The 11,515-nt window shown below is 39.2% G+C and overlaps 1 protein-coding gene across 6 annotated transcripts; it reads left to right on the top strand.

Moving 5' to 3' along the window:
* The first annotated feature begins 812 nt into the window (after window positions 1-812).
* Window positions 813-4,253, top strand: LOC123443723. Of its 6 annotated transcripts, none has more exons than XM_045120223.1 (4): window positions 822-1,196; window positions 1,467-1,513; window positions 2,669-2,828; window positions 3,906-4,253. In XM_045120223.1, exons 1-3 carry the CDS (start codon window positions 946-948, stop codon window positions 2,752-2,754), a joined length of 384 nt encoding a protein of 127 aa, XP_044976158.1. In that variant the 5' UTR covers window positions 822-945; the 3' UTR covers window positions 2,755-2,828; window positions 3,906-4,253. The 6 variants fall into 6 exon arrangements, with proteins under 6 accessions (XP_044976160.1, XP_044976159.1, XP_044976162.1 ...); XM_045120222.1 differs by having other exon boundaries at window positions 824-1,196; window positions 3,939-4,253; XM_045120225.1 differs by lacking the exon at window positions 2,669-2,828 and having other exon boundaries at window positions 813-1,196; window positions 1,273-1,513; window positions 3,939-4,253.
* Window positions 4,254-11,515: the final 7,262 nt, after the last annotated feature.

Raw genomic sequence — 11,515 nt, 5'->3', positions numbered from 1 at the left:
TGTTTGCCATTTCAATACGCACCCTTGTGCACAATATGAGATCATTTGAACAAACTATGCAATGAATGTGGCCAAAAGATTGATCATTTGGCTTGAAAGCCATGAATCTTCACACATGATAGCACATTTCTAAGAACAATTCTTAAAACTAATTGCCATATTACAAGTTTATTATTTTACATGGTAACTTTGTAACATATAATGTCACAATGCGAAGATTTCATTTGTTTTTTGAGTTTTAGTGCTTATTTCAAAATGCGGTGAAAACGACGGTATGACCGTTCCTAGCTAGTTGTTGAATCTTGGAAAACTTTTAGTGTTTTTATGATGAAATAGATACTTGTGTGCCTAGAAATGAATTTTGGAAAAAATAAAGAGGAACTATAAGGCAGCTGCAGTTCAAATTTGACCCGCTTCCAATTAAATCGGTGGAAATTTATCTTTTTCACGAGAGGTGAATAAACACTTTTGACACCCAACAATTTAGTCAATTGTATATTAAATATGACCTAGTATTTTAAAAAAATTATTGGGTCCAATTTTGCAACAAGTATATGATAGGTTCTTCACAAAACAACTCATTTTGGACACTCAAAAAATGAAAAATGAATTTTTTGTACAAAGAAAATGCATAGAAGTTGATTATTATCCATAAAATGTGGTATAACTTGAGTGAAAATTTTAGTGGTGGCATTTTGCAAAATATTATTGGTAGTTTCTTCATAAATCTTCATTATTTTTAGCATTTAGAGACTATTTTAGATGACACATGTCTCGACCAATCACCACGTGTACCCCGAATCACCCTCCTGTAGGCAATCTGAGCCGTCCACACTCTACTGATCCAACGTCTCCTCACCTCGCCTACGGGTGCGATGACGAGGAGGACAAGGGGATCTCCTGGCGAAGCTCGGTGTCGGCGGCGGGGAGGCGCCCGGGGATGCAATGGAGCCGGCGGTGCGCGTGGAGCTGGAAGGGCTCGGTGAGGACAACTGCCGGGAGGGGTTGTGCAGGCGACCGTCGCCCCATCCCCTCCGTCCTCTCCTCGAGGCCCAGTTCGAACGGGAGGCCATGGCGGGCCCAGATTCGTGGTGGATCTGGAGGACAAGACCTCGATCCGGAGGCATTTGTCAGCGACGTCGCCGTCCCGGCCGCCACCCCGCGGGTGGGATCCGCCGGCCCCAAATCCGCGTCAGGTAGTACCTTCACCCTGGTTCGTCGCCCGTGGCCGCCGGATCTTCGCTGTTTTGCATGCGTATTTCTCTGCTGCAGCGGTGAGGAGCGTGCGTGTGGCCAGATCGGGCGTGGGCGCGCGTCCCGAAGGGAGGCTGGTGGCGTCCGCTGCCGTTGCAGATGCGTGCTCTGTTCTGTTCTAAGAACTTCTCCTTCGTAATTTTGTTGCTTGTGGGCATCTATTGGTGAACCTAATTGTTCGCTTAATCTTGCATGTGTTTTCATGTGTGCAGACCAAGGCTGATGCGCCAGCAAGCGAGGCGGCATCCAAGTCTGAAGGGTAAGACTGTGCTAGCACACTTGCTCACCTGCCTGATATATGCGCAACTGTGTTCTGAGTGGCCATGATGTATCAGGATCCATGCAAAACTGTCTTGGTGAAAACGGATTCGTGCAAAACTGTCGTGGTGGGCTGTTTAAACTTAATTCAGGAGAAAAGGGCATCATAGGTTCTTAACTAATACTCCCTCAGTCCCAAAATAACTGTCTTAAGCTTAGTACAAATTTGTACTAGAGCTAGTATAAAGTTGAGACACTTATTTTGGGACGGAGGAATATTACTTAAACAAAGGAAGGACGTAGTCAAAGTTAAAAGTTTCATCTACAGTAAGACCAAAGTTACACCGTTTTAGGATAGAAAGCCAGTTCCATTTTTGCTTGAGGGCTTGAGTGTATGCATGTGACTTGAAGTCACATGATATCACAGTTAGATAAGTTTCTTTTTACTGATGGAAAAGATTGTGCTAGTACCAATTTCCTAATATTGTTTTGCTTAATCCTAATAGACAACATACTGGTACTTAACAACATACTAGCACCCCTTAATAATCCTAATAACAAATCAATAAGTAGCCATTGAATTGCAAGCTGAGGTTTGGCACTAATTAAAATTGCTTCGGTTATTTAACAAAGAACATGCGTGTTGACTTATTGCTTCTTTGCCTACTTATTAACAAAATTGAAGATGTATTCTACTGTGAGTCTGTTACTCTATTTCCATGTTTCGAGAAAAACTGACATCCTTGTGATTTGTTAAGCACTTAATCTTTACTTCTTAGATTTTTTAAAGCCTGTTTGGAACAATATTTCACTATTTGTTGTGGGTAAAGTATCAAGTCTACACAAACCCATAGCTAGGGAGTATCATGCAAACTCTGTGTGAACTTCAGTTGGTGGGATTTGTCATATGTATGTCCGTCTAAGTAAACTGTATTTATTTTACAAAATTCAGTAGGATGCTTACTACCTGGAGGTATAGGATGTCCTCTTGGACCTCCCAGAGTTACCCCGTGTAAGATATGAACCAGCTGACTATTGGCCATATTCACTGGCTCCGAGAACTTATCTCCTTCGTAACTTAGTTGCCTATGGGCATTTGCTGGTGCGCTGGACTATTTGTTTAACCATCTGTGTGTTTTTGTGTGTGCGGACGAAGGCTGCCGGGTCGGCACTGACGTGCACCTCTACTACGACGCGGAGGACGCCGCCATCCCGGTGTGCTTGACTCCCGCTTCGACATAGACAATGTTGACGCGGTCAAGCGCCTCGTCGCCCTCATCACCCAGGGCGTCGACGTCGCCAACAATTCCACCAAGGTTAAAACACCAACCAGCCATAAAAAGTTCAAGTGTGTGCTCATTTAATTTAATCTAGTACACACACAGAGAGGCAGGAGAGCTGTGAACCAAAACCATGACTTACCATACTACCAGTCTGGTTACCTTGACTACATTAACAATTACCTTGACTACATTAGCAATAAGTCCACGTATGTGGAAAAACATGGGTATATCAAAAAAATGTAGCTATTTATTACCATGACAACCAACTATTTGCATTTTGGAGCTGCGGTAGCTATTTAGCACCAAGTGTAACTGTAACGTTTAACATTATCACCTGAATTTGTCTCATGCTGCCGCATCAAGACAGTAAATCTATGAACAAATTGTTTGTTGTTTGTCGAACATGTTTAGATATTTTGTATGCTCAGTAGCAGTACTTGTGTCTCTGCATATACTCCAGTTTTGTTCTGCATGCTCGGTAGCAGTACACTAAACAAGCAGAGAAAAGTGTTGTGAACATGCAAAGTTAGGTGATTACTTCCTCAGTGCTCCAGTCTTGTTCCGCATTCTCAGTAGGACTACTCCAGTCTTGTTAATTGAAATTTGTTCACTTGTTGCTGCTACCAGTCTTGTTAACTGAAAAGAAAAAAGGGCCAAACAAGTTAACTTGTCTTGTTAATTTTTTGAAACTCATTGTGAAAATTGGTCCTCTCCTCTCTCTGTGTAAATATGTTAAAGCTAAAAGTACAGTAGAGAAAGCTACTCCTCTCTCCTGCTGTACATGTTCATGATTTTTTTCTTAATTTTGTGTTAAAGATACAAGTGCAGTAGAGTAAAGCAAACACATGTTTATTTTCAGTTAAAATTTGTTAAAGCTTAGCTTGTGCACAAGTTTGTAGGAACTAAATTTGTTGAAAAGCAACTTCTCGTGGAGTAATAGAGTACTGATTGCAGTAGCTTGGTTCATTTTCTGTAACTTTTGTTAAAAATCAGTTATTTTCATGAAGCTTCTGCATGTTGTCGTATTAGTAGTTCCATGCTGCCTCCACATTTGAGTATATTACTTGTTTTTGTTTTTATTCTTGACTAGTATCAATTGTTGTATTGCAGACTTAAAATTGTGGTGGTTCCTCTTTTATACAGAATCTCGTGTGAAGTCGTTATGTGTGGAGCAAGTGTGAAGCCGCGAAGTGTGAAGCCTCATGAAGTCTTGAAGTCGTTATGTGTGGAGCAAGTGTGAAGCCGTGAAGTGTGAAGCCTCATGAAGTCCTACTGAGCATATTGTAGCATATCTGTATTGTAAAGATTGTAATAGATTTATTTAGTGGTATATTTAATGTATCTTATGTGTTATTTGTTCCATTTGAAATATTAATCATGTATGTGATTTGAAAACTTGTGAAATTGAAACATGACCAGTGGGCCCACTTTATGAAAATAATCTATCAAATTTGTAAATTTTTGACATGTGGGGTCAATTTGAGAGATGAACATGACTATTTTGACTAGTAGGACGAGTACAAAAATAAAATGGTCAAAAAATGAAATCAATAGAAAGTAAAAGGCCACAACCCAAAATTAAAAGGTAAAAATGTTGGGCTGTAGGAAAAAAATGTAAAAAGGCCGAATTAATGGGCTTGGCCCATCTAAAGCACCAAACTGGACCGGGCTCATTCTTATCAACGACTAATCGAATTGGTCGTAACTTTGACATGTCAGCTTGTCACGTTGGATCCGATGTGGCTTGGGCAGATAACCAACAACCAAAATAATTTTAATGTTTTCTTTTGGTCATAAATGTCTTCGACCATTCCAGAAAAAAGGTCGTTATAGTTCATTAGAGACCCTTAGCTTTTGACCGTCTCTTTTTTGTCGTAAAAAAGTCGCAAATGAAAATCAACGACCATTCATTGACCAATATTTAAGGTCGCAAGTTAGCAAATTTCTTGTAGTGAGTGACCTACGGCTCATAGTATAACATGATATGTGGAGCCAACGGATTGTAACTTTAATGACTTGCGTGTCAACCTTGTTATTTTATTTTACCAACGGGGGTGACAAACGTGCTACGGAGGACCCCAGAGCAACGTAGATTCACCAGGCACATGAGATCATCGTGGTGGCTACGACATCACCTCATAGTACTTTCATGAAGGCCTTGGAGGATCATGAAGACATCCCCGACGCCAAGGGCTATACAATATCATGCAATTATAAATTGCTTGAGATATTTATCCCTTTGTTGTTTACACCCTCTGATTACATAGTAGTCAATTATTAGGGTGATCTCTCACTAAAAATATCAAGTTGTTAGTGTTATTCCCATTGTACAACCGTCCATAACACATAGCTTTTTGGGATACATCATGTTAACATGAGTACGAGTGGACCGTGAGTGTAAGGCGGGCGAAGGTAAAACCGCACAACAAAAACACTTAGTTATCTTGAACTTCTAGCAAAATCGTTGTGACCTCGAAGCACAAAGCATCAAAAGATGAATAATAGTCATAAGGAGATATGATTAGAAAAAAGTTGGCTACGAGTTGAAGTTCACATCATCAACGATGTCCACAGCAATGGTCATGAATAAGATCATGGTCCAGAATCACTTAAAATCAATTCTGAGAGATATTTTTTTGAGTGAGAGCACAATATTGAATTAATTAAGTTTAATCACTAGTATGGTTAATTATGAACATTGTCTATGTGTAGATTGCATTATAGTTACAGAATAATGGCTCACGGTTGTACCTTTCTTGTTGAATTGATTAGTTGTTTTTATTGTCTGGTTGAATCTTTATGGTTGGTAAACATAATGAGAGGATTGTCATCTAAAGTTACCATAAATATTGCTTTTTTCCATTGCGTGTTTACAATACTCTTCGGGAGATGTCGTGGATGATGAGACTCATGTCATTTGATCCAAAAGGATAGAATCCTATTACAGTCTACTTGCTTCCAAGAAACCTAAACTTCAAACTGTTTAGGACAGTCTTATGAAATTATAGGAACTAAAATTGTTTTTAGAAACACACAAATGCTAAAATATATGGGATGTCTAAAGAAGTGTTGGTCTACAATTTCTAGTGAAGCGTTCAACTATGTCTACGACTGAAATATATAGGATCTAAAAGACCGCCAGTCATGTGTTGATGGTGAGAACTTAAGGAGAAAGAATAAATCCAAAGAACGTAACGAGACTTACACGCATATGGAAGTTTGGGTCTCACGCCAATCTTAAAGTTGGATGCTTCTTCTGTTAGTAGGAGAAATATTGGAAATAAAACTATTAGTAAAAAGGCAGAAAGATAGAAGGTTGGAATATCCACCTAAGGTATGCATGTCATAGAAGTTATGAGATGTAGAGAAATTTGGTCAACTAAGTATAATTCCTAGGAATTATGATTAAATTTTTGATCATAAATTCTTTGTGATTGTCATTAAAAGTTGATTGCAAGGATATCGTATCGATTGCATGATGTTTTTAATCAATGCAATGACCAACAAAATGAGGATAATGTTGGGAAACACAGTAGAAAACAAACAAATTGCCCTATCATCAAGCAGCAATACTAAGGGACGGTCCTAACGCGACACATGGATCAGAGATCCTTCGACCAAACTGTGTGATGCATGAATCGTAAATGATATAGGTCAAGGTCCATCGCGAATAATATGAACTATGTGAGGATGCATCAAATACGATTTAGAAAAGAGTTCCGTGTGCGATCAATGGAAAACAATTAACCCAGATAAACTACTTTTGATGGGAAAAATAATGCAAACGATTAACTAAATACAAGTGTGTACGATGTACGACATAGAGTTCAGCTGAATAAATTGTTTGCACTGATCCGAAGAACACAAACGAGTGTGCGATAGACGACATAGACGTGAGTCGAATGAACTATTTCAGATGAAACAATGTTTCCATCATTCGCTACTCTATATCTCTTTTTTCTTCACAATTTTGAGGCGCTAATCATGTGTACAAGCGATAAACTTTGCCCCTAATTTATTTGAAGTACCAACATTTCTTTGAGATTTCCCGTCTTTTACGAAGCCAGTTCATTATAACCGTTCGGCACACGTGGGAGGCGCGCTAGCCCATCCATGGGGCACAATGAGGATGTGTGGACCGTGTGTGATAGTGGGTAGACACGTGCACATCCGAGAATGCAGGCCCACATATGCCATCCCACATGGTTTTTAAAATCCTAAACCATTGCTGGTTTGTTCTCATAGGCTATATATGTTGTGGGAAAATGGTTCTCGGTAAAGAACTGCGAGCGATTGATGAAATCAGCACCGACAGGTTTGGTAGCTTAGTCGGTACGCAATGTGATTTGCTTAGTCTGGACAAACATCTATGATCTTTGTACGTAAGAACATTGGCACACCTCAATACATAAGTGATGACACACATAACATTGGCACACCTCAATAAAAAATTACACACATAACAACACCATTGGATAACCAAATTGAGCATCCAAATACATATGTGACTACACACATAACATTGGCCCACACCTCAATAAAATATTACATGCATAATAAACCATGAGAAACGATCATTGAATCATCTAGTTCTTGTGACACTTGCCATGACAACTCCGCTTGTGGCTCGAACCCTCGTCCTCTTCAGGTAGGAGGCACTTCCTCATGTCAATGATCCACCTAAACATCTTGTAGCATGTGTAAGCTTCTTCGGCCGCAGTCTAGAGGTCATACTCATTGAGTCTCTTTGCCCAGGCCTTGTGGCAGACATGATTCTTCTTATCACACTCAACCTTCATTTCTATGTAGTAGGGATCGGTGATGGCCACAACGAGGTCAACATGGGAGTTGTTTTCCTTATTGATGACCCAAACCTTGTAGCGATCGTGGATGTCGACAAGATTCTGGCTGGCCAAGCCCAAAGTCTAGAGCATCTTTCGATCATTTGTGGTGCCCACCATAGAGAACTTGTAGTTGGGGTTGTTGAAAAACCTGGTGAAAGGCTCGCAATGCATTTTGGCCAGGTAGTTATGGTAACGGAGGAGTGATGGTGCATGCACAATTGGGCAATGAAAACCTTCTAATTATGCCCGACACGATCGCTGGTGTGAGCGAGGTCAAAGCCGACCACTTTGTACTTGTTATACGCAAAAACCTACCACTTTAGAGTGTTGATGGAGTCATCCATCATGACCGTGTCGTTGCTGTACACCATCGTGAGGTTCGTCTTCCTCATGTGGGTGTCCATATGATGCACACCGAACTCCACTCTAGCACTGTTGGATATCCTCTTTGTATGCATCGTCGTGGGTGTACTTATTGTGTTGTGGGGTGCAATGAAAAGCGTGAAGAGAACATGGTTAATGGCTGCGGGTATAACTAGGAGTTGGATGTCTTAGAAACCAGCACTAGCGGATGGCAGTTTTTGTAGTCCGTGATTTCATCATGGAGCACGTAACTGCATGGTGGCAATGCATGTGGTGCAACCTAATGACCCACAAGTATAGGTATCAACTGTAGTCCTTTATATAAGTAAGAGTGTCGAACCCAACAAGGATAGAAGGAAAGGACAAGCGGTTTTAAGCAAGGCATTCTCTACAAATGTTGTGAGTAACAATTATAATTTGTAACAAGTAACAAGTAACAATAATAGCTAGTGTGCAACAAGGTGGTGCAATCCTTTTTATAGCAAATGACAAGCCTGAAAGTTCTCTTATATAAAGTAAAGCACTCTCGAGGACACATGGGAATTGTCGCCTAGTCATGTTCATCATGTTGAGTTGATTCACGTTCGTTACTTTGATAATTTGATATGTGGGTGGACCGGTGCTTTAGTGCTGTTCTCACTTGAACAAGCAACCCACTTATGATTACGCCCTGTCGCAAGCATACACAACTACGAAATAAGAATAAAGATAAATCTAACCATAGCATGATACATATGGATCCAAATAAGCCCCTTCTAGAATAACGCATAAAGTAGGGTTTAAGTTTCTATCACTCTAGCAACCCATCATCTACTTATTACTCCATAATGCCTTACCTTAGGCCCAAGTATTGTGAATTTTCGTGTAGTCGACGTTCACATGACACCAATAAAGGAAGCAACAACATGCATATCATCGAACTATCAAACGAATACCAACTTCACATGATTATTTATAACAAGATTTCTCCCATGTCCTTGAGAACAAAATAAATTAATAAAAAATCATCATCATGTTCATAGGTTTGATGAATATGATAAAGGGTCTGAACATACTATGCTCCACCAAGTAAACCAACAAGCATCAACTATGAGATGTAATCAACACTACTAGCTACCCTAAAGGTACCAATCTGAGGTTTTGAGACAAAGATTGAATACAAGATATGAATTAGGGTCTTAGATGAGATGGTGTTGGTGAATATTTTGATGAAGATTGATCCTCCCACGAAAGAGGATGCATTGGTGATGACGGTGGCTTAGATATCCCCCTCCTAGAGGGAAGTTTCCTATGTTGAATTGCTCTGCCAGAGCGCAAAAGGGATCCTAGCCAGTTTCCACATTGAGACAATGGCGCTTCATCCCGAAAGTATTCTCCTTATATTTTTTCTGTCAAAATCCTTGATATAGTAGAAGAAGGGCACCGGAGGCAGCGTGTGGGCGTCCCAAGGCATCAGGGCATGCCATGTTTCCTTGGGAGCAATAGGTGGCCCCCAGGTGGGTCTTCATTCTAATAATTCTTATATATCATATAAAAAATTCCTTGAAGTTTCAGGTTATTTAGAGTCCAAAACATTTCCAATGTTTTCCATGACTTTCAGGTCCAGAATTCCTATTTCCGGCAATTTCGCTCTTGTGTGGATCTTGCAAATTAATAGAGAAAAGACATATTAATTGTATCATAAAGTGGAATAATGACCAAGAACTATATAAATAACAATTGGAAATCATGATACAAAATGGACGTATCAACCCCCAAGCTTAGACCTCGCTTGTCGTGAAGCCAAAGCCAAACTCGATAATAATGAGCACATGTTTAGATAGAGAGGTGTTGATAAAATGAAAACGGGCATGAAGGCATCATGATTGTTAACGTACCAGCAAGTTTTCATCATATAGCTTATCATAAACAAGTAACAATCTATCCCCAAATATTAAAGTATGAAGCATAAACTTTACTATCAGCCAACAAACTATATCCTTAGTCATTGAGACAATCACAATTCATCATATTTCAAACAAGAGTCCATGTAAGAGCTTTTATTTAAAAAGTCCACAAACTCAACTATCATTTAGTCTTCTATGATTGCTGACACTCAATGCATATTTTGGAGCAAACGTTTCCGTCACACACATAGGAAGATAGGGGCTTGATTCTTTTCACCACCCAACTTATTTACCTCAAGGATAATGTCAACAATAATGACTCATGATCACCTAAATCCAACTGGATATAGATACATGGATCTTTCCCCAACACATGATTCTTTCCAACTAAAGAACTGATAGTTGGAATAGGGACGAACATTGTTGACTATTGCATAAAAGTAAATACACAAAAGTAGAAGATAGGACCTTCGTAGAGGGAAGCAGAGGTTGTCATGCAATGTTTTTTAGGATGTGCAAACTCTTAATGTAAAGGAGCGACACTTAAATTGCCCCTTCTGATATCAAACTTTAATATGAAGTATGTGTCTTTTATTTCATTGCCATGACAATATCAAACAAATATTGTTTTCCCTTACAATAAAAGATCATACATATTTAGGAGCAATTTGTATTGCTTTACGCGTTGATGACAACTTACTTAATGGATCTTATTCAATCCATAGGTAGGTATGGTGGACTCTCATGGCAAGAAACTAGGTTTAAGGGTTATGAATGCAGAAGTAGTATCTCTACTTAGGGCATATTTTTGGCTAGAAAAGGTTATGAATGCAAAAGTAGTATCTCTACTTAGGGCATGTTAGAGGATCCACGACAATATAATTTCTATGTGAATGTAAACAAACATAACTCATTACGCTCTCTGCCTTGTCCAACATCAACTATTCGATCATGTGGAAAATATTTTATGGGGGCTCACAATCATAAAAGATGTCCAAGATAGTGTATTTGTATGTGAAGCTCCTCTCCTCTTTCATAAATTTGCATGAATTATATCAATGACTAACATTGTGTTTGTGAAATCCCAACAACTTTTATCAAACACACTCCTTTGTATGTGAAGTTATTGCTCCCTACGGGATTAGCATATGATATTTTTATATTTTTTATTTCCTTGCTTTAATAGACTCATGATGGTAAAGAAAACAAACTCAAACTAATCTTTTTTATGTAAATCTCAAACTCGGTTACAGGAATAGATAGATCACAAAGAAAACACTCTAATCAAAACAATACTAAACTTTTATTCTTACATATCACGAAATAGCTAAGGATCAAACTAAGATATATGATGATGTAAAGGTGATGGTGATATGATACTAGGGCACATCCCCCAACATTGGAACAAGCTCGGGGTGGTGCCAATACTGTCACATCCCTGATCCCTGTTAGGGTTTAGTAACTTGTGCTCATGTTTTCTTTCAATGCATCCAAGAAAATGAAATGAAAACCCAAAAGCAAAGCAAAACCCTAGGAACCCCTCATTCAAAAGCATTTCAAAATTGATGTCAAATCAATGAACCCAAAATGACATTAAGAAAAGTTCATCTTTTCTGATAAATATAGA

This window comes from Hordeum vulgare, chromosome 3H (assembly GCF_904849725.1).
Source record: "Hordeum vulgare subsp. vulgare chromosome 3H, MorexV3_pseudomolecules_assembly, whole genome shotgun sequence".
Taxonomy (NCBI): domain Eukaryota; kingdom Viridiplantae; phylum Streptophyta; class Magnoliopsida; order Poales; family Poaceae; genus Hordeum; species Hordeum vulgare.
The sequence above is the reverse complement of the archived record's forward strand: the minus strand, read 5'-3'. Positions and strand labels throughout refer to the sequence as shown.